The following is a 27,238-nucleotide window of genomic DNA, read 5'->3' on the forward strand; positions in this document are numbered from 1 at the left end:
TAAGACTCAGCTTTGATGCAAAAATCAAAACTGCCCCATGCAGGTCTTTCTCTACCCTCGACATGCCACAGAAGTAACTATTTTTGTTTCATTGTTTGCTCAATAAAGTCATGCCAAGCACATTATGAAGTTTGGCAAGATGTCCGAATAGAAAGGATACAATGCAGGGATTTAATATTCCAGTTACAGTTTCTTGCTAACTACCCTTGCAGTGGCACAAAGGTTAGCGTGAACTCTTGCTGGGGGCCTTCTTCACAGGTGAAAACCCTGCATAGGATAGAACAGGCATAAGCTTGAGCTTCTAGTCTGAAGGCTTGAGGTATCAATAATGCCAGACTATTAGCAAGGAAATCAGCTACTCATGTTTTAAAGCTTCTCACTGCTTCAGTATATGTAACTGAGTATTTTAATCACGTTATTACCAAGAAGGAATGAAATATATTTTATGCCTATTAGCTGAGGATAAGAATAAAGATGGTTTTTAGTCAGCTCTAAGTGTGGCTCTTTACATCGTATTTTCCCCTCCAAGAAAGCTTATGTCTTCAATAATTTTATGTGTACATGACCCCTCTTGTTTTCTAGAGAAAAGAGCTCTTACTATAGCGTCCCATTTAACAGGAACACAGGCAAAAGAACAGAATATATTTTTGTTATAGTCAAGTCTTCCAGCAATTGCTGAACTCCACAACAATCGCCTGTCTTATGGAACTGAGCCGGTGGGCTGGGAGACAGAGCGAATGTCCCTGCTCACGCCAGAAGCCATCGCTTATCTTAAAGGGACAACTTTCTCAGGCCATCACCCGGACTACCAGCTCATTCCCCAAATCCCCCCACCCTTCTTCAGTGACTTATTAAATCACTGTTTCTTCAACAGGAAGCCCAAGAAATCACTGTTCACTCTGAATATAGGATTGTTCATATTTAGAGTATTTATTGTGGCAAAACAATTCATAGGTTTCCTTTAAAAGACTTTTTTCCATGTTTAGGAACAAATGGGCTCTACATGAAGGAAGGGAAAACCGTATCTTGTTTTGGAAAGAACACTGAGTAAGGGCACATGCAAAGTTCAAAGAGTCTTTTAAATAGTTTCCTCTCCAAATGTATCATTAGTTTTGTTCAGCTTCTCTAGTTTGTAAACAACTATGTAATCAATGAAAATATATTTAGCCTACCTTTAAAAAGAGATGTCTCCAGTATTAATTGGTAGTAATAGTAAAATCATATGCAAGACAAAAATATTAGGATCTAGCATGCTTGTCCTTTAACAAGTTCTATTCCAAAATTATATTACATATATTAATTTCAACTTTGTAAATGTTGCATAATCTCAAATCTTTGAGTAGTCAGACAGTGATAAAAAAGGATTAAGAAACCGGACAACCTTTCTGTATTGTGAATGCTATTCATTTCAAACGTTACTTGCTAGTAAAGTGCTGTTACAAGCAAAATGAAATTGTTAGTGTCTATCGAAAGCAGATGACATTCTAGTAGTATTCAAATTGTACTTGTTTTGGCAAATAGTTAAAAGCTTAGACATGTTTGTTTAACCACCCAAAACTGATTCAGTATAAATAATATTGGTTTCCAATAATTCTATGCTAAAAGGCACATACTAATGTTCCAGCAGTTCGTTCAAGTGAGCTTTTGCATGTAGAGGTTTAATTGTGCTTTTAAATAGTTACTGATTCAGTATGACCTTGAAAGTGACATTTGTGCATGTCTAAAATACCTTCTCACAAATGAATCTCACACTCTGAAGGTGTAATTTTGTTAAGATCATATATATCTATATAACTATGCTTGTTGATCTCTATAGATCTACATAGATATACACATATACATATATTCATACATACACACACAAAAGGGTATCTTCTGGAACAGCAGCAGAAAGTGCAGTCTATACTTTTTTGAATTGTCTTCATAATAGAAAGTTCTCGGTACAGTTGTCAGATAATGAATTGTCTTGGGATGTGTGAGATCTGAGGGATTATTTGTGATATTGCATGTGTCCCACATTACTCTCTTTCCTTACAGGCTGCTTCAAGCTCACTTCACTTCCAGAAGAGATGATTGGCAAATTATTTTCCATGTGATACTGAATAAGATGACCCACACTATCAAATATATGGTCTTTGGTTCTCACCTAATGAAAGAAGCAAAAGAACATATTTATGGTTAGATTGTGCTTATAACTGGTTAGGCACGAGCCTAGTGCATTACAGTCAAAAGGCATTTAAGCCACCGAACTCACTGGAGCAGGATCATTAGGCTGTAGACAGCAATTCAGACCTATCCTTTGACCTACTGCTAGCTGACATGAAAAGCAGAGGACCAAGTTGAAGAGACTGCATGTAGAGCTGGGCTGATTCTGCTAAGGGGAATGAAATAACCATTTTTTTTCTTCTCCACAGAAGAGAGAGATTTTTCCCTAAATCCCACTGAGGATTACTTTTCTGATTTACTCTCTCCTCTGAGAGACATCACTTAAGAGTGCTCTTCTAGCCCTGAGCAGAAGCAAGTAGAATTGACGTGACAACAAACGAGCTCTACCTTTTCTGTATCCAGAAGTGTGTTACTAATCAAATTCATTATTTAATGTTAGGGTTATTTTTCTAGCAATATAACAACTCAAAGGATGTATTAAGTGTATACGCTAATTATCAGGACCTGGACTAACAACAATATTTAAGTACCTCACGTCTATCTCCGTGGTACTTCGGTGCTTGTAAGTTCTTGAATTGAACTTTCAAACCTACTGAAGTCACTGACTAAATTTAATTTAACCTGGATGGAATCAGATCAGTTCCACTTCCTGGCATGCACCCATGCATTTTGACTGAAATAGCTGAGCAGCCCTGAAACTTCAGCATATGAAGTGTTCATACCTTGCCCTCAGGATCCACCAGGAGCAGATGCTTTGCTTGCCCTCCCTGAAGTCCACTGAGGACATACTGACCGGGTGACGTTGTGCTCTCTCGAACCAGAAAATCCCCATCGTTGACTAACAGGCTCTCTGCTGCTTTCCTGTTTAATTTGCCATGGTAACAATCTTCATTCTTGAGCTGTTGCTTTATTTGTGGCAGAACACAGAGACCAGCTGTGTTGCTTGTGGCACTCTGTTGAACAGCTTCCGGTAACTCTAAAATGAAATGAAAGGGAATGTATTGGACGCTTCACCCAGGACTTCGTCCTAAAAGGGTGCAAGACCATATTTTTGTATAGCTTTTAAAAAATTCAAATGGTTCAGTCTTGAAGTCAAACCAACCTTACAGACTGTAATAATATGCACACATGAATGCTTACAACCCTCCAGTGCATTAGGTAAAATTATCACACCATCTCCTCCCATACCTTAGATGGGAAAGCCTTGGGTCGCTAGGCAACAGGGATTGGAAACAGGAATTTTTCTGATGCTCTACTGCTTTGGGTTTGTATTTCTTTGGTTGTGTTAGAGAGTCAAATCTTCCCTGTAAAAACAAGATTTTTGTTGCTTTTTAGCCACTTTTTTTTTTTTTTAAGATCTAGTTTTTCCTTCTTCCTTAACAAGCTCTGAAGAGATTGTCATGGATCTTTGGGAGAGTCATGTTGAGTGGCTCCAGCTATGTGCAGGAATGTAAGACAACATGGCCAACGTAGCCAGAAGGGAAGGATTACAGCACGATGCATCTGCTGTGAAAAAACGAACAATTACTGAATGTACTAACAAAACTGGGTGGTTTGGGATATGGCCAGTCAGACTGCAAATGATTCACAGGCAGGATTTTTCTAAGGAAAATAAGAGGATACCACTTCTTCAATGGAATTGTGCAACCTAAGGCTCCTCAGGATACAGCCAGTTCCTTCTAGAGCATAAAACAGCCCCAGGTCACAGATTTCCTTTGCTGTAGTTCTATCCAGTCCTTTGCCCACTTTCTGGTGTGGAGCCAACTCTGACAGAGAAAACAGTCAGTGGGAAACCATAAAAGGCAAAGCTAATAAATAAAGTATTTTCAATAATGAGGACAATCAGTAGCAACTATATAGTCATTTAATGGATATCCACCACTTTGAGTCTGTAAATCAAGACTTAATTTGACATACATTTAATAGATACTACTGATCAAACAGTTTGATTTAGAAATTATTGCATGAGATTCAATGGTCACTTATTCAAGAATTGAGAAAAGCTGGTCATAACGATCCCACTGTGACCTTGCACGCTACTGCCTGTGAAGCAAAGGCATCTGAGGCCACTTCCACCTTAGAGTGGTTAAGGTCTTGAGCATCCAGGAGAACCCTCTTCCTTGAGGTATGGTGCAGTCCCAAGCTTTCACAGCATCTTAAAGACTTGCTTATCATTACCTGTGGAACACTATTTATTGTCATCAATCAACTATAGAAGATGAAAGGTTACTGTGTTCACTTACTGTCACTACTTTTACTCTTTAATACCCTTTGTCTTGAATTTAACAAGGAAAAAATCCAACCAGGAAGGATTTCTTCCCCCCATCTTTTCTCTATTTCTTATGGGGAAACCAAAATCTTTCTCCATGCACACAGATGACAAGACCCCCTCTTTTCAAAGCTTAGAAAGATAACAGTATTGCAATGGGAACCTACTGGCCTGACGCAGTGGGCTTCCATGGATCTGTGTTGTTGCTGTACTGTGGGCTGTACAGACTGCGGACTGCAGGGTCTGTGTGTTGATGTAACACGGATCATCAAAAAGATCTGTTTTGTAGGCAGGCTTCAATAATGTTGCCTCTTTTTTTGTCTTCTGTGATCTTTCACCACAATTACCTGCAATTAGTATACAGTATGCACAGATTTCCTTCTTTTTTTTTTTTTAAACTCAAGTTAAAATAACTGTAAAAGCTGCAATAGGAACATCGTTGTTCTTATATATCCCACTAAAGTCATTCGGAAGGAAAAGAAAAATTGGCAGATGATCTCCTTTTTCCTTATGGCTAGACGGCACAAGCTACACTATCCAAACTGAGTTAGAATGAAGGTTTCAAAAATGTTCTGCACTGGTTCAGTTCTGCTTCAATCAATGTCAGCAGTAAACCCCCCCACTGATTGAAAAGAAATTAATACATATGACTCTACAGAGACACAAGCCATATACGTTGTTTGTTGCAAAACCCTTTCCTTCCCCTCTGCACCACAAAAAAAGCTTGTGGGAAGCTGAACAATTCTCTCTTGCTATTCTGGTGGAACAGGGAAGATGGCGGAGGTTGGTGCTTTGTGGCTCTGCCTGGAGAGCCAAAGCCACATCTGTCAGGTTAGGATCCAAGCTGAGGAACAGGCTAACAGAATATCCCCTGCAGGGTATGAAAATAATAGCACTTCAGCTAGCCAAATAGCATGCATATTTTTGCTCTTTAGCAAACGTTTTATTCATAGATCTATTCATTCATTCTTTTATTTGTTCACTCTCTCTTTGTAGAAACCATTTGATTCTCCTTTCCTTAAATCAGAAATAACACAAGAAACTGAACGATCCCCTGCAGACAGTGTAATGGATCCCTTTAGAGCAGCGCAGGTGGGAATTCAAAAAGGACCTCATTGTGCAATGAAAGAGATGAGCTGAGAAAATGTGCTCAGGGCATCAGCTGTGGCAAGGGAAGTCCAGAAAGGGAGGGAGGCTGGTGATCTCCTGGGGTCCCAGAGAGCAGGTTTTCCTAAAGGCAAATCACCTTGGGCACAAAGCCACCCAAGGCCGGGGAAGGGCACAGTCACACTGAGAAGCCAGTGATGCTGGAACCAAGGGCACAGGCTCCATTGGAACAACACCCAATGCTGATAGTTTGGGTCTCATCGAGCATTTGTAGGGGGAAGGGTATTTTCAAAGACTGATAAGCAACAAAGTATCTTCCTTTTTCAAAGGAAGGGTATGAAAGGGAATAAAAGGACAAAGAGTATGAAAGAGAATCAAACAACAAAGAGCTACTGTACAGTATCATGACAAGTAAAACGAGTAAGTCTGCCAGCAGACATGAAGATAGATTAGTGGCCTTTAGAAAAGCTGTAAGGCTTTTTTGTCTGCCCTTCATCTAGGGAACTAGAAATGACCCACTAAGTAGGACACTTTTCACCATTGTATCGAAAACCAAGGGGCAGCTCTTCCAGGCAGTCTGCCTTGGGTAATTCTGCATATGCATGAGAAGGAAAACAGAGTACATACCCACAGTTTTGTTTTCTTCCGGGCAATTTTCATATATATTGATGAATGTCGGGCTGCCTGTCTGTAGAAAAATTGTAAAAACAGTCACATAAAGTAGTCCCTTAGAAATCTCAGGTAACTTTAAAATATCCATGCACCAGTTAATTGGGATACAGGCAACTAAACGTATCTTCTTCACCAAAAAATTCTTATCTCCTCAAATAATATTTCATGCTGATACTCTTCTTTCTACAGGGCACCATGTCTGGACATACTCCAGCCTCAAAGAGAGGGTTAACTGCCCAGTCATGTATATAGTGTATATATATATAGCATAGTGGATATAGTATAGCTTTAGTATATACAGTATAACTCCTAGGTCATAAAGTTCAGATTTTCTTATAAATGTTCCTTGCAATAAAAACAAGGAGAAATGACTACAGACATCATGGTTTGAAAGTGAAATGGTCACAAAGTTGTCTGAGCAGCACTAAAAGGTCATCGGAACTGAAAGGAAAATGAAAAAGTAACACCCCATGGAAGAAAGGTATTGCATTTACATGTGGCAGGGTAACTCCTTGCAACAACTCTGGCGAGCTTTGAATGCAAACTTAGGATATAGTCAAACACCTTTTTAGAGAACTGTTGGGAAGGCAGAGGCCACCAGGCCCAGAGCCAAGATGTGGAGTATGGTTGAGGTTAACAAAGCAAAAAAATGGATGGAGCAGTAGCACAGGAACACACAGGAACCGGGGCGCCGTTGCCACCAGACACAAATAACACTTGGGAGCAGCAACTTCTTAGCACCCACTGGATCCCAGCGGGCACGTCTGAGTGCGCTCCCTCTGAGCAAAGCGGCGGTGCCTGCTTCCCTAAGTGGGGAAATGCCGGTGCTTCCAAGAGCTCACACAGCAGGCTTTGAAGTCTGTGCAGCCAGTCTGGACTCAGCTGGTTTTACTCCCTGACTGATTTGTTTTCATTCCCCACTATCCCAGACAAGAGCCACAGATATATGCATCTTTTGCTGCTGTGGCTGATTTAACAGAGCCTCTTGAAACCCTCCAAGGGTAATTAATGTTGTATATACATTGCAACCAGTTAATGTTGTATGTATAGGTTGTAGAGCATAATGGACAGGATGAAATATTTATCAGATCACAGAATCAGGAGATCACAGATTTTGCAGATGTTCTCTCAGACAAGCCATTTAAATCTGTATCTATTTTCTTCTCACAGCTAACGAGTGAACAAGGGAATATTACTTGGTCTCCTAAAAGTACTCTAAGGACAAATCAGTTAATATTCAGAAAGTGCTTTGGGATTCAATTATGTACTAAGCATCATTAAATCTAGCCTAAAAAACCCTTTCCCAGGATAATCAGGACCTGGTTCTGATGATAATGCTATGCGTTACACCACAGTAACACTTTATTATTCATTCCCATAATAGGCAGCGAATAGTTATCCCAGAAGATGATGTACTTACCAAGCCATACTGCTTCTTGCACTGTGTAAGACAGTTAGCCCTTTGGTCTGTTTGCACTTTCATTCGCATGTCTAACACTCCACCGGTGGGAGGCTCTTTCCCTGGAATTTCGTTGTAATATTCATGATCCTCCCTCTCCTGTGAATTCCCAGCTGATCCATTAGCATTTGCTGCCTCACTGACAAAATATGGGAAAAAAAAAAAGCAACTAATGTAATCAACTGCTTTCTAGTGTAGGCAAACGGCCCCAGTGTTTGCGCATCGCACAATACACAGATTAGCCATATGGAGGCTGTAAAGGGCTTTGGGCCTGAACTTTCAGAGCTGTTTATTTTTCCAGTTACTTCTTCCTGAATTAAAAATGGAGTCATCACAGTTTGGGGTGCAGGGAGGTACAGTCATTTTCTTAGCACCGGGCAGCCCAGATGCTTTTTCTTTGCCTTGAAAATATAAGAGCCACCTACTGAAACTCTAAGAGAAGAGTGCCAGTGCATCATTCATTAAGGTGGCCAAAATGTAGACCATAAAGCTAATTCCTCTGGCTTCTTGTCTCATCTGTATAAATCTAGGGATTGCTGGGGGGGGGGGGACGGACACAACTTACAAGAGAAAATTAAAACCTCACGGCATCTAGTTAGACAAGCCTGCAACTGTTTTAGAAAATCAAATATTGCTAAAAAAAAAAAAAAAGTCGTTTTCCTGAGTGGAATGTACCCTGATTTTAATAACCATAATCAAAATAACTGTTCTGTTTCAGCTTGAAGAAAACACAGATTGACATGAAGGAGAGCACCCGATGTTTTTCTTGAACTAAACCAGAATGATGATAGTTTAAATGTACAGCTGATACACTGCAAAACAGCTAGGGCTTCCTGTACTGTCTCCGGTCCCGAAATAAAAATCTCATCTCAAATCTTACTTCTCTGTTTAACAAGAATATAATTGGATAAAAGGCCTCGAGCAGGAAAGAGATAAAAGTTCAAGTAGTTGATTATGCGATATGCAGTGCAAGTATTTGATTATGTGATTCATAGTAGTTTGGAAGTGGGTGACTCATTGACACAGCAATATCCGACTGCTCTGCCCGAGGACCGTTCTCCGAGGCTGGCTGCGGGTTAGGCTCAAGGAGGGAATCTAATCAGCCTCTTCCATCTCTCCTTGCTCCGATTTACTTGTGGCATAACCTAGCAGAGTTTCATAGGAAAGGCTCCTCCTCTGGTTATTGTGCCCAGGGAAAACAGGCCAGTATTAGCAGTGGCGTGGCAAGAACCACTATATACAATGAAATAAACATAAACTGGAGCTGGGGCTGCTGTTATGTAATAAAACCAGTTCTGTTGCATTGCGTCAGGCACTGTACCACGGACACCGCCTGCACAGCGACTCCCGGTGCTCAGGATGCAGTTAAGCAGCGTTACAGCTTTACCTACCCGTGGGAGGTAGCAAGTGATCAAATTTGGTGTTACGGTAAAGAAAAGACTGAGGAAAAATAGGCATGGCTAGCCTGTGAGGAGAGTCATAAATTAGAGCAAGAATTGTGTCCCCAGTGCAATGGAAAAAGGGTAGCTGAAATGGAGAATTGTGGTCCAAAAACTAATCTAGGCCCTATATTTTGAGCAACGTGCAGGATGTGAACAGAACAGCAGAAAGGTGAATTACAATTGCTTTTTTCCCCACCACACACTTTCCACAATTGCAGCAAGCTTAAACTTGGCACAGGTCAGGGCTGAGCTCAGTGTGTGTGTGTGTGTGTGCGCGCCATATTTATAGAGCAGAACTTATTTGGGCAGAGTAATTTGAACATTTGTTCAACTTACTTGCATCATTTAAGATAAGGCTGTTTTAGTCAAGGAACAATATGGCTGAATTCTATGCTGTTATGCACCTGTACTAATGTCACTGAAATCAATGGAGTTTACTGGAATAAGCTAATTTTAGTCTATTATACTTGGTACATACAGCATATACTACAATCAGCAGATGTCCAGAAAGCATATCCAAAGCATCTTATTTATGGATTGCTCTTTGGAGTATATTGTTTTCCTGAAAAGTACTAAAGAGAAGAAAACTGCCAGTTAAGTGACTGAGAATGTGCTGACCTTTCCTTAGACGTAACCAGGCTGCATGGGTTCTTCAGGTACTGTTTGAACCGGAGCTCAAAAGCCTGCCCTATGGTGTTTATCACCTCCTGCGCCATCCCATTGGGGCATTCCAGTATGTGGCATGCTGCAAAGAGAGACCTTACTTTAATTAAGTAAATGCACTTTATACTAGAAAATAGAGACACAAGCTATATTGCTTACAGCAGAAAAGCTAGGCATGAAATTATGCATCTAGCTAGCTTTAGAACATTATACAGACTGAGATTTTTGATGTGTTAAGGAAATTGCTCTAGGTATTTTTTAATCATAGTATCAACTTATACCTCAGTAAAAAAACCTCTCCATTCATGCTTCCTGCATGGAGTGTTCCTGTATCTCCTTTTCTCTCCCTGCCTGGCAGTAAGCAGAAGCAGGGGAGAGAACCAGCCCTGCCAGCGTGCAACTTTCACATGAAACAGCATGAAAACACAACCATGGGTGGCTCCAGCAGCCTGGGGCAGGGCTCCCCTAGGGCAATGCTCCTGCCACCAGTCCTTGTTCTCATGCACAACCTCAGGAAACTCACTCCAGCGGCAAGTGCCATGTGCCCAGGACTGGCTCTCCCCTCTGCAGAGCCACCATGAGATAGCACTCAAGGATGGTGCTAGGCCAGCCACCAGCCCTGCCTGCAGGCTGCCAGCGTACAGGAGTTCTGCCCATCCCAGCATCAATAGTGGGACTTACTGTTGAACCTGCAGGGTGCCCTAAGTTAGTCAAAATAGCAGTGCAGGTGATGGAACTACAGAGAGGCGGCAGGCCAGACTGTTAAGGCTGCAGCGCAGCTTCTCCAGATTTTCATCCTAATTTTCTGAGCCATCCATGACACCTTAGAGCGAGCTCTCCTGTGAGCTGCCACTCTACCAACTTTATCGCCATTGGCAGTGATGCTCTGAGAACCATCTGGCATGAAAAAAGCAGTGAAGGTCCAGCCTTTCTTCTATTGCAGGCAAATAACGAGAGTGATGCAAAAGGGATTTTATTCCCTGGGTCAGCCTCCAGAGGGAGGAAGGTGTCATACACCTGAGTATACACCCCACTCTGCCTTCCAGCAACATACCCAGGACTCTGGGTTAGATGAGGAGCTCATTCACTACCTTTCCCCTCATCTGGAGGCTGTCCCAGAGCAGGGCAGCCACCCTCCTTTCCAGGCTCTGCCCTGCCTCCCCAGGCAAGGCCAGCTGGGGAAGGCTCCTACCCCTGCATGCTGCCAGCTGCTAGTACAGCTTTAGTCTGACCTGCAGATTCTCACTTCGTTGCACAAAGAATATGACATTTAAAGCCACAGCCTACATACCATCACCCATATCCATCCAGGGAAGTCAGAAATTGTACAGAATATTGAGCTGTTCAGTAGCTTTCTTATTTTAAAACTCAAACAACTTGATACAGATAAAGCAATCATATAAACATGCTTAACAATCTGAAAATTGTTTCCATACCTCTCTGATTAACAGGATCTTTTGCTACATATGCAACGTAGTCTGTTGTATCCTATAGGAAAGAAGACAACAAACATCTTTAAAATTATCGTTACGAACAACCCTACTTCCATAACAAAGCAGCTGAGTAGAGAGAGATATATTTTTAGCTTTGAAAAGCATGCTTCTTTCAGGGAAAGCAACCGGAGGTACTAAAGTGGTGCAAAGTGGGCTAGGGGAAAGACCAGTGACGCACTGGTGGCTGTTGACACAGTAACTGTGCTGGAACCTTTTTCTTGTAATAAATGCACTAGACCATTTGGCATTCTTTGGGTCTTCAATAAACTGTGTTTTCAATTCCAAACTATGCAACAGGAGTAGAAACACAACTGGTGCCTGATCAGCAGGCAATGCTGCTCCCTTCCGCTGCTCCCACAGAGCCTGAAGCCTCCCCTGCGTAACGCATTACAGCTGCGTGACTGCCAGTCACAGCTGTTAGCTGGGATGGTCCTTATCAATACCAGTGGAAGATAAAATAGTGCTAAGATACTGCAAAGGACAAGTTAGAATATTCCCAGTTTGTAGGATGAAGATTGAGTTTTGAAGGCATCTTAGAGAAAAGTTGATCTTTAAAATATCACAGAATACAATAGGTATCTGATCTCAATTGCTGCCACCTGATTTTAGTCCAGCTATGATCAGGTTAAATTACTCTGGACCTCAAGGCTGCTGCTAAGATCAGACAACCTCAGTATAATCAGTTGTCTGTTTCAGATTCTCTTTCCAGCCAATGTTGAAATAATCCTCACTTTTTCTAGTGAAACTGAAAAGGGAACTGGAATAGAAAAATTAACATTTCTAGTCATACTGCAAAAGCAAAGAGTCGCTTGATAATTCAGTGTTATAGTAAAAATGGTGAGGTAATGAATAACATTCTTTTAATTATTAAAGATGCATTTTGTTATTTTGGATCTTTAAGGCGGGATGGGGAAAATGCAATTCGCAGCTTAAAGGCATGGCTCTCTTGAGGGAAGATGCAATCAGCTGGCAGGAAACAAGGCCCCCATTTGCAATATGCACAAGAACCATCATTTAATAATTCACCATGAATGACACGAGAGGCAGGTCTTGAGGCCAGCAGAACTTGTCCTAGATAATTTTTTTTAAAATCTCCGAAGTTAGTATCATTAAAACAAAGCAAGCTAAGTATTTCTTATGCATTTAGTGAACTCAATTTCCTTCCTTTTCCTTTCAGGTTTTTCTTAAAGTTCATAAATATTTTAGGATACACTTAAAATAAATTAGATCTAGAGAGCAACTAGAAACTAAAGTAACTGGAGCAGTACCTGCTATTTTTATATCTTTGTAATGTTTAAGTACATGCATGGATGACTTTGCTTTAAAATAAAGCCAGAATAGGCTTTATTCTCGAGCAGAATATTGCTACTCCTTAACAGTGCAGGGCAACACTGAACTGCATTTAGAGCCTGAATATAGGGCAGGTGGAGAGACGTCCTGTGGAAACTATCTCCCATTTTAAATGTAAAGGGAATTTCGGAAAAAATTAGCTGAACAAGCCACCAAAATTGCCCCTTATGTGAAGTACCACTAGATTTATAGTTACCACTGCTGAGCAAGACCTCTGTTTTACATATTCTTCCAGTAAGAAGAGTGTTACCAGCTGCACCACCAAGCCCATTTCCTGCAGCACATCTGTGTGCAAGCACATCTCCTGGTGGTCCTGCTGTTAAGCCCTGACCAAACTCAGCCCTGTGTCGCCTGTGAGATCTGATGGGATCACTGTACAAGGCCAATGCCATATAATAACATTAAAAAAAAAAAAAGACCAAAACAATCCACCCAAACTAAAAAAGGTAGAAAAGCTCTGGAGAATTACCCATCCAACCTGCTGAGCAGAGATCTGAAAATACATCCCTGAATTTTCAAAACTGAAAATGTTACATAAAGACAAACTAGACAGCCAGCATACTTCAAAAACAAGTCAGCTTGGGGACATATTTAAATCATTTAACTATCAAGAAAACTGGAATTTGGAAATGAAGCTTTGTGATGCTCAGCACAACAGCATGCCAGCTCTTGGAGCTGCTTGGAAATCCACATCAGGAAGGGTCTGCAAAGCCCAGGGACTGTATTGTACAGCGGGGTGTATTAGGATAGCACAGGCACCTAAAGGTGAAATTTGGACTTCTTAGAATCTGAAAATGCCTTAATCATTAAATGGGATATTTAAGGATGTAGTACTTTGGCACCAGGCCCGTGCAGCACCTCCCTCCTGGGCGCAGGACCACCAGCGCAGAGCCTGCACCCATGCTCCCTCCCCACTTCCCAGCCCAGCTCCAGAAAGCTCCTGTTCTCAGGCAGCTTGGGCAGCATCTCTCTGAGCAGAGCAGAGCAGCTGGGCTCCTTACATCACGCACATGGCCCTCCAGAGAAGATCAGTCAGCCACATAGGGGTGGTTCCCAGCTATTTCCCCTTGCCTGCTCCTAAATCCAAAGAGGCAGATCTGTCATTTTCCAGTCAACGCTGGATCTGGCTTCCACCCCAGTGTTATCAAGAGCATGACCCAGAGCCTTCTGTTTTCCCCATTTCATAACACAAGAACAGGAAGACATTTAACAAAACTGAAGGGCAGAAAATTAAAAACTGATTAAAAAAACACCCCACAACTGTTTTCATAACACATGGAGTGTGAAATTCATAACACTGGCAGGGCTGGGCTTGCTTAGATTCAAAGAGGGAATAGGGAGTACCATGTTTATCGATGACAAATTCCCTGCTGACAATCATTGCAATAAGGAGTTTGGAAGAGGATAGAAAACCTCTTGTGTGACAACATCAGTGAGTTCATGACTACGATACTAGGAGAAAAACCCGTATCTGCAGGAAAAAGAAGGTTATGCCATGTCTGTCTTATAGGAGCTTTGCTTGACTCAAAATTCATCGAAAATTTAGAGGTGCTGGTGCTAACAGCTTTTGTGACAGGTATTGGATTACAGGGACCACGGAACTGATGCCAATTCCTATGTTTGTGTGTTCTTATTTTTAGGTGCTCAAGTCCGGGGGCTTTTGAGTGAACGGAGGCTCACTGATGAAGAATGGGAAAGGTAACTATACAGATCTATCAAAGATCCACAGAGTCCCTATTCCAAGTCTCCTTTCCAGTCTCAGTCCCTCAATTTTCTTGTATTACTGGTCATGATCCAGAATTGTGGTGTACTCTTAGTGCTCGTGGATAGGAAGGGATGAAGCAAAGTATTTGCAGGTACTTTTAGTCTCATAATAATTTCATTATACCTGCGGAAGTATATCTTATAAATCAATACTTACTGGGTCACCTCCAGAAGCAAATGAGATGGACTGCATGTGATGGTTGGCAATAATCTGAAAAGCATGACAAACTGGTTAAACATGCTTATGTGCCACACATTTAGAAAACAGCAGAGCATATATCTTCATAGAGCAAGCAATTAAGTTCATGACAACCCAATCCATTAATACATACACGTATCACTTGTGAAGGAAGGAGCTAACAATAGGAGTATTTTTGAGACTACCCATTCATGTTTAGTGATGTCTAGATCCCTGATTAATCTTCCTTCAAGGGTTATAAAATGGTAGCATTTTTATGAACAGGTCCCACTGATACTCTGATCATATTCTCTCTTACCATTAGCACCAAGCTGTTACCTGGTAGAGATTTCACTAGCCAAATCAAGCATCAACTTTTCATGGTTTCAAACACTACCTCATCTCTGGAGACAAACTGTTCTTTTTTATAAAATCAAGTGCAACAGATTATGCAGGTGGGAACACAATGAAACGTAGCGGCAGCGCAAGAATAGAATAAATATGATTTTCCGTTTGCAAAGGTCTAGTAACAAAAGACCTAGAAGGAATTTCAAGACAGTGCCCTGCATGCTCCTGTGTGCAGTGACAGGGCACATCGGTGCTTTTGGAAGCAGATCTGGCTGGCTGGCTTTTAATCCTGTTACAAACAGGAACAGGTTAAAAGTGCCACACTTTAGCTGCCAACCCCCAGAGCTTCACCTGGTGTAGGGAAGCCCTTTGCTGCTGTACCTGAAAGGAAGGGAAACCTGGTGCCATAGACCCTTCCTAGCACAGAGGTCCAAGGGACAGGTGACCTCTGTCCTCTGGTGAAACCCCAAGAGCTGCCTGACACTCAGCATGGCATCAGCTCAGTGCAATGATTCCTCAGAGCCAGTGAGCCAAAACTACCTCCCTGATGTTCCCCTGCTCCAGCTTGGAGCAAAATCCACTGCTGGCCCCAGATGAGATCGTGCTGGGAGCTGAAGCCAACAGCTGGTGGAGGAATTAGGTGGGCAGCACAAAGCTCCTCATCACATCTGCCAAGAAGGGAGCACACCCCAGTTCCAGGGCAGATCCAGGCTCTCAGGAACACGTCTCAATGGAGCCCAGAGACTCTGCATAGTGTAACTGATTACGCACATATATTTCCCAGCTGTAAAATAGCTTTGAACGACACCAAAGCCAAGCTCTGACTTATTATTTATATAATTTTTTTCCCTAGGACTTGTCAGAAACTCCAGTCAGGACTAGTGCCTTGTTTATCAGGCACTGCACAGGCAGACACACACACAGAGAAACAGTTTGCCAAGTGCTTAAAGATCCCTCCCCATGGAAGACACCATCATAAACAAGAAGGGCATGTGCTGCATGTCCAACTCCTCCAAAGTGCTCTCATTTTTAAATTCAGAGGCATCATGTAATTCAGCTTTAGCAGGCATGCACAAGAAGACTAAAGGCTGCTGCTTTCCCTTCAAAGCACCCAGCCTTTCTTTCAGAAGCCATGAAAGGAGGAGAACACAGTAGCATGGAGAAAAGGGCACTGATTTATATGTATCCTACCTGCTGCGTGTCAACATTAATCAAAGTGAGGCTGCTTGTTGAAATGGTCAGTTTTATATTCACGCCAGAAAACTGAAGGTTACTTTTGCCAAGTACAGAAGACAGAAACTTCACTGGAGGCTTTAAACAAAGAAACAACAGAAAGAGGCTGTCAGCTGAGTCTGTCAGGGCAGAAACATATCAAAGTAAAGTAAATTTTATGATATCTTATTGAAAATTTCAGTGGAGCAAGGATAATGGCTTGATCAAATGCAAATAGATCTTCTAACAAATATCAACTTTGAATACAATACTTACAGGCATGGTTTTTATGTCAGTAATGGGGGAAAAAGTTTTAAAGCAAAATCCCAGTGAGCTAAATGTTATAGTTGTGTCAGTAATTCAGAACGTGTAATTTTCCTGCTGAACTCTGCTTCGTTTCCTAGGGATGAAGCATTTTCTGAGTAATCAAGAAATTCTCTCATGTATTCATTTTTCAGGAGCCTGTTCCTGAAAGGAGCAGGCTCCTCCCAAGCCCCGCCATTACAGAAGGGAATCAGTAACTTCCACTGAGGACAACCCAACAGCAATCACTGACGTTGCCCCTCACTGCATCCCAGTTATTAAATAAATGATGGGCCCATTAAACACTGCCATTTTAGTCATGTTTGTTTAATTTTTTTATATGTAAATAACAACCAGGTAATCCTCCAGTGAATGAGCTCCCTTTTGCTATCAAAAAGACCTCCTACAGTTTAATAGCCAGAACCTAAAACTTGTAAAGCACTGAGCACTGCAAAGACTGGTAGGAGCAGGAAATCTGGGCAAAGCATTAATCCTGAAGAAAATAAGGTAGGGCATGGCCTCAGCCCCAAACCGAGCAGGCTACACACCCTGCTACAAGTGTTTTCATGTTATACCAAGTTCACATGGATTAACGTGCACTAACTCCAGCATGGACTGAAGCCTGTTAGGGAATCATGTATCCAGCTTATTAAAAGCAGCTACAGAAAATAAATCATTCAGCTAAAACAGTATTTACCTTCCGCTTTTTTATAGCTCCATTTGTACCTGATACAGCTTCACACAGTCGGCTTATTGCTTCCCTGCAAATAGAAAAATACAGCACAATCTGTTGGATCATTTCACATGCATCATGTGTAACAGGGCCGGCAACCCTGCGATTTATTGTTATCACCCCCCCTTATAAACACTTAAATCTTCTGGAAAGTCTTTCACAGTTGTTTTTCTTTCTTCTTTCCTCCCACTGCTAAAAAAAAAAAAAATATATTTAACAAAATACAATGATTCAGCAGCCTGGTTTGGGTTGATTCTTTTTCTTCGTAAAACATATCAATTTCACCTAATGAAAATTTGTTTTAAAAAAAAACCCATCAACTAACCACAAGAAACTCAAACAACCTGATGCCTCCAAATCCTTTTTCTCAGTACGGTTGATAGGTCTCTTGCCTTAATCCTTCTTATTTAGAGGAGCAGGGGCATGCTGAGTAAGCCCAGCTGGGTGCCCTGATTGCCCTTCTGGTGTTTGGGGGTTCTCTTTTTTTTGGGGGGGGAAAAAAAATGGGGAAAAAAAAAGGAGGCGTAATCAGCTTCTCCAGTTCTTTTTCAAATCTGAGGTCTCAATCCATATCTTTCCATCTCTGGCAGGTATGTCCCAAACTAGATGTCCTTTCCCAGCCACCCACTATTCTCTACAGGCGCCTCTCAGTCGGGGAGCAGAAGGGTAAGGCATAAAGCACTCACAGTGTTTATTGGTCTATATCAAAGACAGCTAAATTACACATTTAATATAACATAGTGGCACACTGCGCCTATTTTCCACACTTGAACAAAGAAAATTCTGATATATGCTCCAGCAGGTGACTGGTTTGGACATGCGGTGGAGCACTCACTGCCCTGATCAAGGTCAGCACTGCAGCTGGAAAAAAGCCTCTTGCTGGCAGTCGTAGGCTTTCCCCTGACTGATACTGACTGTTTTGAAGTCGGTGGAAAAATGGTGACTTACTGGGCTGGGATGTGCTTACCAAGTTTCTTTAACCTTGCCTGGACATCCCGGTCTGACCCGCAGCCCCTGACCCCTCCAGCTGCCCTGGCCCTCTGCCACGGGGCTGCCGGGGCGAGCTGCGCCGCCGTCCCCCGGTCACCCTCTCAGGCTTTGGTTCCCATATTCGGTGATTTTATTTTGAGGCTGTAGCCTCAGCCTTTCTCTCACGGCTGAATTCAGACTTGGGCTTTCAAGGGTTGGGATTTTGTTTTGTTCTTAAGGGGAAGGGAATTAGTTTGTTTAATCATTTGTTTATGTTATTGGATTATTATCCAAAGAGCTAATTAGGAAACAAGATAGTTAGGAAAGTTTGTCTGTTTTCAGATCCTGGTGCGTGTGTGGGAGGAACACGCCACTGGGCTTCATTTCCTGAGAAAGTTTTGGTTCAGAAAGGCTAAAAAATATCAGGGGACCACACAACAGCGAGAGGCTCCAGCCAGATATGTCCCAGGAAGCAGAGGTGACCTGGTGAGGAGTGTGGTTCCCCCAGGACCCCGTGTCGTGCCCGGGGAGCAGATCAGACCGCAAATAAAGCCAGCAAAGTGCCGGTGAACCACAGCGTTGCTGCTGCCTCCTGCTCAGTGCCCCACGGACATTGCTACACTGACGGGCTACGTGCTTAAAGCGCTGAAGATCAGTGATGCTACATTCCTGTTAGAGAACATCCTAAGAAATTCAGCCTGGAGACCGGCAAAGGAATGGAGACCTCACGCATGGCAAAATAATAAAAACGTAATTAATATGTTCTGAGTGAAAACAGCAGGGAAGAAGAGGAGCCTCATCGTGGGCTACACAAGATGGGTCAGAAAGACAGCCTTTTAAACACTGCTTTTTCTTAGCCTTTTAAAGCAAAGCACTTCCCCCTGCACAGCTGAAAACACACTTTTGAAGAGAATTCATGATATCCTTCTTGTTTAGCTCCTGTTTTATTTAGGTGTTACCAGTAGAAAGGCCAAAACTAAAAAAAAAAGGGGAAAGGCATCCTGCAGGATGATCTTGCAGATTCCAATAATCAACTTGGAAAATGAGAGCTCATCTTCTCATTCAATATTAAAGGAAATCAAAATCAGAGCCAAGACATTAAGGCTACCTGGAGCCTTCAAGTCTAGCTCTACCTAGAAAGAAAACCAGATACAGAACAAATTGGAAAAACAGGGAAGTCATCTATTTTGGTGACAAATGAGTTCTCGCGCACTTCAGGCAGCCCATGTGGAATAAGGAGTCATAGACAACACTGCCAGCAACGGACCTCATTCTTGTATAAGCCAGTGTGGTCACTGCCCACTTCACCACACTCGGAAGCACTTGTTCAGCAAATGGGAACCAAAAAGTAGGCAAATAATTTCTACTTAATAGTTTCTATTACCTCTTTTTGGTAGGGGAAATCATCTTCTCATAGACATTTCTTGTTGCCTATCTCTGGGTGGTTTTCCAGATGATCTAACAAACCTTCTCTAGTATTATTTCAAAGATGTGAAAAGCACCAGTTTGGTAACACCTTGCTGCTACAACTGAACACTTCTAACCTTCAGTCATTTCCACGGGGCAGGTGGACCTGAACTAGAAACTGCACTGTACACTAAGAAGAAAAGAAACTCTGGATACATCCACAATAACCTGAAATAGGGTTTACCATATCTGTGTTTTCTTCCTGGAAATCTGCTATTAATTCATTCTTACAGCCATTTGTTTTCAATCACTTGCTCAGGCAAGCCTCTGCTTTTAGATCTGCCGGATGGCATATACCTGTGCGTAGGGCGCGCTGTTAATCGCCTTGTTGCTGGATGAATGTGCAACCTTATGGGTTCTGACATTTGCTTGTCCATTTGATATCTTCCAAATCTGAGGCAGTAGCAGAAAATGTGGCCTTGTTATTCCAGTCATGTTGCTGCTCTTTCTTTCGCTCCTCCTTGTCATTCATCCCAAAGCAAAACACTCTGGGGTTTTTTTGTTTTTGTTTTAAATCACCCTGAATGAGATAACTCCACTTGCGTGCTCTGCAGCAGCTCTTCTCAACCCTAGGAGCCACAGAATGAAATCGGGAGAGCTGTGAGGAATTTAAATTCTTGTAGTTTAAGGCAAAGAAAATCTTGCTCCTTGACTCCTCAGGCATCTTCTGCCATTTGAAGTGGAATCACTGTCTGTCGGTACTGCAGTGCCCACAGGATTACATAAACTCGTCATTGTTTCAGTGACACAGTTTTCACTTTCTGTAGTGAATGGAAGAGATTTGGGTCAGCTCTTTTTGCCATCCTGAAAAACATTACTCTGAAGCACTTTGATCCCCTGGGCTGTCTCCAGCAGCAAACCTACCACAGAGGTCCCACTCCTGGCCCCAGCAGATGCCCATCCATGGCAGGGGGAGTTTCCCAGGGGTTATTCTGCTGGGCACCAGCTCAGTGAGGATCAAGGCTGGCACAGTTCCCTGGGGGCACCTCTGTGGGATCTGGGAGGTGGGATGGGGAAACAGGACCGTTCCTCTTCGCATGGGACACCGAGGCTCCTGAGCACAGTGCTGCAGGCCGCTCCCCACTTTCTGGGCTGGGACGCACTGAGCTGGGACAGTGGCACAACCCCTATGCGGCTGAGTGCTGCAGGAGCTGGCAGCACAGGAAATTTTTTGTTGCTCCCCAGAAAGCCTGGCCCAGCCCTGCAGGGCACTGCTCCTTCTGCCTGCTGGGTTAGCAGCCAGCCACTCAGCCGGGCTGTGGCCACTTGGCGAGGGCTCAGCAAGCTCTGGGGCAGGAGGGAGTGACAAGGACAGCCCCATTTTCGGCATCCATAAGCCTTTAGATCAGCTCAGCTGTACAGTCTACAGGTTTTCTCTGGGTCTGCACCTCTGGAGTGAAACCTGCGGTGGACACTCTTCCCCAAACGTGCAGGAGAGCGCCGTGCTGGCAGTAACAGTGAGCCACTTTGTTTATTGTTCCCCCAAATGAGAGCAAAAGACGAGAGATGGGCTGATGTAAGCCAGTAAGCATGCCGTTGAAGATTTGCTTTTAAGCATCTAGGGCTCTGCCTACGCTATCTAACAGAAAGGGATTGTGCATCTCAACAAAGTTGAAATTAATCTTCAAAACAAAGTCAGCCTTCTTCCACCAGCCCTCCCCAGCAGCATGTTTCAGGCGCCCTTTGCCCTTCGCTGCCTGACCATTTTTGAGTTTGCAAGTTAATGCCCTGATCTGAGATACAGAATCCCTTTTCCCATAAATGCCCAAATATAATGACTAATAATAAGCTTGATTTAACAGAAGTGGGAGACATGTAAGAAGAAAAGAGCTGAAGGGCTGGACAAGGGAAGTGCACGTCAGGGTCCAGCAAAGGCAGGACCTGCCACAGCACAAGGGCGACAGCCCAAACATGTCTTGTACCGAGAACAGCAAGCACAGTATGTTTATGGGTGACCATTCAAAAAAATACAAAGCCTCTCAAGCAGAGGAACCTGTTACCCTTATTGTTATTTCTTGGTGTTGCTTTTGTCATCTACATGGAGTTTGGGATCACAAATTTCTCCAAAATGGGAGGGATGTCCTAAAAGCGTGTGAGTTGGGTCACAGGCAGGCAACGGCAGAGAGCTGGAAAACTGCTGCAGGGAAATCTCCTCTGCCAGCCTCCTCACCGCACAGCCGCCGAGGGCTGAGGATGGAGAGCACCGCAGTGCCTGGCCCTTCCCTTGCTATGCCGCAGTCATTCGGCCTGATGGCCGTATGGCATCTCTGCACCCCACGGTCTTTCATAGCGCTGGACAGGCCACTTTCTGCCTTCCCCAACCCTGGGCCAGGTAAGTGACTGAAAATGCAAGTCCAGCAAGAAACTAGAAAATACATCCTCCGCACTCATCTCTTTTGACTCCTCACGGCACTTTGGCAAACACAAGTTTGTTGATCTTTCCAACATTCATGTGAGGTAGGTAAATAATATCTTTAATTTTAGAGATCAGGAGACTAAGAATGCAAATACATATAAAGCAAAGCAGGGAGCAAACATAATTAGAGACCCTTTCTACATCCCTTTAAAACAGAAGATGCCCCTTTGTTTAGTGAAATGCCATCGGAGTAAAAATATTTTTTACCCCCAGTACAAATAACAGAGATGATTAAAATGGGATCATTTCCAATAACTCCTTGGTTGGTGCATTGTGCATGCCGTCTATAAACTTACTCCCCCGGGAGAACAATAGGGGAATAATCAATGTTATCTTCGCTCCAGTCAGCTTGTAATCGATCGAACTTTAAAGTTTGCATGCACGAGCTCAGCACTTCAGCATTCGGTTTGCAAACAGTTTAAGTTTTGAATTTCTCATGCACAAAAGAGCCCGTTAAGGTCAGCAGTAGCATTTTTTTTTTAAGTGACGGAAATATTTCCATTGTGAAGTTTTCACATAGCTCTGGTTAACAAAACCTTCCTATCTGGGCCAAATTTAAGTTGGCAAGCTCTTGTCACACAGTAATTCATATTCATTCTTTTCCAGACAAACCATCCATAGCTCTGTTTTATAAGTGTAGCAGCATACGTTCTCCGTGTCTTGCAACCAGGAGATAACCTCGCTCTTTGGACGAGGCTGCTGAAGGATACAGTGGCTTGGTCTGAATGCGCCGGGCTGATTGGTTTGGGCTAAGTGTACTACATGGCTCTTTTTGATCGGTAAATGACTAGGCTGAGGGGAACTGGGTGAATGCATGCTTATGTTGATTGCAAATGTCAACAACTGCTGATTTTGAATATAAAACAAATCGGGCAGCTTTCGAGTGCAGTATGTAGGCATTTAAGGGCTCAAGTTTTCCAGTTTCTTCCTTTTAGCTGATAAGTCTGGGAGCCAGTAGGTAGAAATGTAACACTTATCTCTTCATGTTCCTTTTCCTTCTCCAGCATTTCTTTGATACAAACACTTGAGGAAGCAAAAGAGCATCTGTAAATCATCCGCCAGCAGAAAGGAAGAGTTGGGCAGGCGCAGGAAGCCTCAACCACACTCCTGGCATCCTCAGCATGAACTATGCCAGAAAAATAGCTGAGGGGAGGAGGAAACATGTATAAGGCCCAGCCAAAATACTCTGCACCCACCCAGCCCTCCAAAAAGCCTTTGGAGGTGCCGGGATGCCGGGTTGCTGCTGGGGTTGCCCGGGAGAGCATTAGCCCTGGCTGCTGGACCGTGAGTGCATCCCAGCAGCATGCAGTGCTCTGAGCTGGAAAGAGGGGGCTTATTTTGAAAACTCAGACACTCCTGCACTGACAGACTTACACGAATAAAGGTAAAAATAAAACTGGGCTTTTCTGTTCCTGACAGGACATTTCAACAAGGCCACAGGTGCATATGTTAATAATCTACACCCAGCGATGGGCAGCAATCTGCAACAGAAGTTGCAAGCTTTTCGAAAGACCACAAAATATTTCACGTTTAAACCACATTCAGTTGTATCTGAGAGCGAAATATCCATCTTCTTCTGATTTGCAGCCTGGAAACTTAGGCCTGCTGTACAGTTGGAAATGGCTATATTTCAACATGTTTTCCTTGTGACTCTGCTTCCAGCTGAGCCTGGCCTTGGTGCAGATGGGGCCAAGTGATGCCACCCGTCTGATAAAAATTCATTAGATGACCTTGCTAGACTGCGGGACTGATGGCACTTTCTGCATCAGGTGTGAAGCAGCATGGCAGAGAGGCCTGCGAGCATCCAGGCTCGCCACCTTGGCCCCCCGCAGCCACGGCAGCCCCAGCAGATTTACCCTGTGTCTTGGGTGAGCTGTGCAGGCAGGGCTGAGCCCGCGGGCATGGCCTGCCTGCTGCTGGTACCCAGCTGGCTGGGGATGTCTGTACCGTGCTGTGACTGCAGGGGGAGGCTCTCTGCATCCAGAACAAGAATTGGGAGAGAAATTAGGTCTGTGGCTGAAACAATTCCTTTTCCAATGCAAATAGCCTATTGTAATGACCAAATAATTCAAATCATCGCTTGGGAAAAACAAAACAAAACATGCAAATTCCTATTCAAAATTGTCTCAGAGCTTGGCATGCACCTTTGGCTTTATACAGAAATTAGCGCTCGGGCTTTTCATTCTTGGGCTGAATGTCAGTTTGATACCGCCTACCTGGTGACTTGCGTTCGCGTGCCAAAGTCCAGGGACCTCATTGACTGCAGCACTTCAATACAGCCCATGTACTAGGGAAAACAGAGAGACAGAGGGAGAGGAGGACTTTGTTAATATCTAGCACACAGGTAAGAGGAGGATCAAAGAAGGAAGCAAATGTGATTTCAGTCCACTAAGTATATGCAGAATGACAGTCTAAATGGAAAATCAAATCAGCTATCCTAAAGCTGCTTCCTAAACAGATCTTGTTTTACTGAAAAATGTAGAGAAGAGCAATAAAGATACCAGTGGCTTCAACAACACAGTACAAAAAAAAGGTAAAGCACTCTGGGGACACAAAATCCGATCATTCCTTTTTTCCAGTTCTGCTTATTCTCACTGATTAGCCTGTGGCACTGAGCTGGGAGGAACACATGAACTTGGAGGGAAAGTCCCCAGGAGCAGAGGGGCTCTGGAAGCCCCACGGGACCGATGCACACAGAGCCTCCATGCAGAAGAGCTTCAGAGCAGCAGGAGGCATTGCTAGGCCTGAGGAAAACCACTGGCTCCATGCTGCTGCATGACAAATAACCTCTGCAGAAGATGAAGGAGGTAGAGTTGCAATTCCAGCTCATAGCAACAGCCCTTAAAAGCCTGCACTATAAACTGACCTGCTTTAAATTAGAGGCTGACTCCCACATTTCTGTTGATGGGGCAGAGCTGGGGGCTTTTTCTATACTCATCTGGGATTTGCTAGGCCTAATTTTCAGAAACATCAAGAATAGGATGGGGCGTCAGCCCATAGACTCCTTTGATGTTATGTACAAACCTATGGAACATTTTCATCTCAATGAAGTGTGCTAGGCTAAGTCTATCCAGTGAATTTACCTATCCCAAAACATATCTTACTAATTCTTTCAGCATTTCTGTTGATATCCATCTCTCTGCTGTTGAAGTACTCTAACATCTCCATTTCACAAGGCTGGCATAGGTCTGAGTCTCTCAGTTTGCATGTCCTGTTCCACAATGAATTCTCCTGGAGGGAAAAGGGCTTTCCAGAGCATCCTGCAGCGCTCACACAGTGCCCGTGGGCTGCAGTGACAGCCTGCCTGCGCAGACCTCTCCTGCAGAAAGGCGAAGCCTCTGGGATACAGCAGACAGCCTGGAAATCCCAGGCAGGGACACGCATGCTCTGTCCTCTTGTTCTGAATGGATGGAGGAAGCGCTCTCTGTCCGGAGAAAGGTACTGTATTTGCCTCCTCTGCTTCACTTTGCCTGTGAATCAATGCTTCTGCTGGGCCATTCAGAGGGGGGTGGATTTAGGTATCTGATTCAGCTTTGGAGACTTTCAGAAATGAATGTGTGTGTTAAAAAGAGAACGTATGTGTGCAGTCAAGCAGGGATTCCACAACAATTGTATTATCCCTATTTTGGTTTCTTTCCAGATAGCAATGTAACCCTTGGGAGAACTCCAGAATTAGGTCAGAGCCCTGGAAGGACATCAATAAGAATCTGAAGGGTAGCAGAACTGCTTCCCTAATGAACATTTAATGACTTTGTAAAGGACTCTGAGAGCTATCTTACTTGTTAAAGATATTCCTGCTTAACGGGAACAAAGCAAGTGTGGAAAATATGTCTAGAGCCTCAGCTTGTAGCATGGCGGAGACCTCTGATCCTACACTATAAGGTCAAGCATCCTGTGAGCTGGTTGGCTCCTCTATCCTTGAAAAAAGAAAGATTTAGAGGAGTAGGTGAGTCATATGCTGATAAGTGAGTCCCCATTGCATCCTGAACAGATGCGTGGGAAGCTACTCTAAGCAAAGATGAAAAATCAATATTAGGTTTTTGCATAAGTGACCCTGAGTGAAGCTGAACTTATCAATGATTCACAAAAGACCTTTTTTTTTTTCTTTAAAAGCCTGAGTAGGGAAGTGCATTAACATGGCACCTCACTGCATCCCTCATTTATTTTAGCTGCCGTTGGTTATCTAAACCAGCACAGTTAGTAATGGCTGAACCTTCACATCTCAGCAGGAGGGTGCAGAGAACCAGCAGAGCCCTGGGCAGGGGGACGCCACAGGACTGGGGCTGAGGAAGTCGGGGTCACAGAGCTGGGGAGAAGCCATGGAGCACATAAAGGACAATGGGATACCAGAAGCCTATTCAAGAAAACAAAAGACACCCTCCGAGGAAGAAAAAATAATTAACAAATAAACAAGGAAAAGATTAACTCCTCCATAGCTGAGTCCAACGAGCAGCATGACCAGTGTACAAGAAAAAGGGGAAGGCAGGAGACAAGGGCATCGCCTGTCTCCGAGACTTCTCCTGCACCTGCACTCCAGTTCAGGTGGTGCCCCTGCTCCCCATCCTGTACACCCCAAACAGCAGCTCCCCCAAAAAACTAGTGGGCTCACCCAGGGTTGCAGGGTCGAGGCCAGCTCCCGCTTTCCTGCTGCAGGGAGGGTTAAGCTAAAGCCTTGGCAGGGCAGCAGCCGTGGGTGCCCTCCCACGGCGCCTCGGCAGAGGCAGGCCCAGCCGCGCACAGCCCTCACCCCAGCCCAAGCTATCTGCCAGGCGTTTCTGCAACATGGCAATAGCGATATCGAGAGTTCAAAGGTGGCGTCCACGGAAGGGAGTTCATCTTCCAAAGCCCCACAAAGAGGAGTACGGCTCAGCTTCACTGAGCTGCTGTGGGAAGCTGGGGGAAACTGGACACAGGCACAAGGGTGCTGTAACCAGCCCAGGGCAACAAGCACAGATATAACTGCAGAATTCAGCTACCTATAGAAAAACAAAATGCCAACACTGAAACAAGCCGAGTCCTAAAGACTTGACATCACCAATGAAAGTGGATGCTGAACCCACTCATTTGTCGGCAGCAGGATGGAGAGCTCTTGCCAGGGTGAACAACAGCTCGGGAGAGGAGAGGGAGAGGAGAGGACTCACTGGCCCCTGCTGGAAAGGGAAGGGCTCCTCTAGTGCACAAAACTGTCCCCCATCTCCCTGCAAAGGGCCAGGGAGAGCATCGGCAC

The 27,238-nt window shown here is 43.7% G+C and overlaps 1 protein-coding gene across 1 annotated transcript in view; it reads right to left on the minus strand.

Moving 5' to 3' along the window:
- Window positions 1–1,990: 1,990 nt before the first annotated feature.
- Window positions 1,991–27,238, minus strand: part of SHC4 (SHC adaptor protein 4) — a gene marked incomplete at both ends in the record, with an annotated part of 32,654 nt that continues 7,406 nt past the window's right edge. The window contains 11 exons of the mRNA XM_082322588.1: window positions 1,991–2,146; window positions 2,889–3,142; window positions 4,603–4,782; window positions 6,170–6,230; window positions 7,635–7,812; window positions 9,734–9,860; window positions 11,215–11,266; window positions 14,543–14,596; window positions 16,103–16,222; window positions 17,124–17,187; window positions 24,228–24,298. Of these exons, the coding sequence (XP_082178714.1) occupies window positions 1,991–2,146; window positions 2,889–3,142; window positions 4,603–4,782; window positions 6,170–6,230; window positions 7,635–7,812; window positions 9,734–9,860; window positions 11,215–11,266; window positions 14,543–14,596; window positions 16,103–16,222; window positions 17,124–17,187; window positions 24,228–24,298 (1,317 nt within the window). The remainder of the gene's footprint in view (window positions 2,147–2,888; window positions 3,143–4,602; window positions 4,783–6,169; window positions 6,231–7,634; window positions 7,813–9,733; window positions 9,861–11,214; window positions 11,267–14,542; window positions 14,597–16,102; window positions 16,223–17,123; window positions 17,188–24,227; window positions 24,299–27,238) is intronic.

Source organism: Platalea leucorodia (assembly GCF_965183815.1).
Source record: "Platalea leucorodia genome assembly, chromosome: 9".
Taxonomy (NCBI): domain Eukaryota; kingdom Metazoa; phylum Chordata; class Aves; order Pelecaniformes; family Threskiornithidae; genus Platalea; species Platalea leucorodia.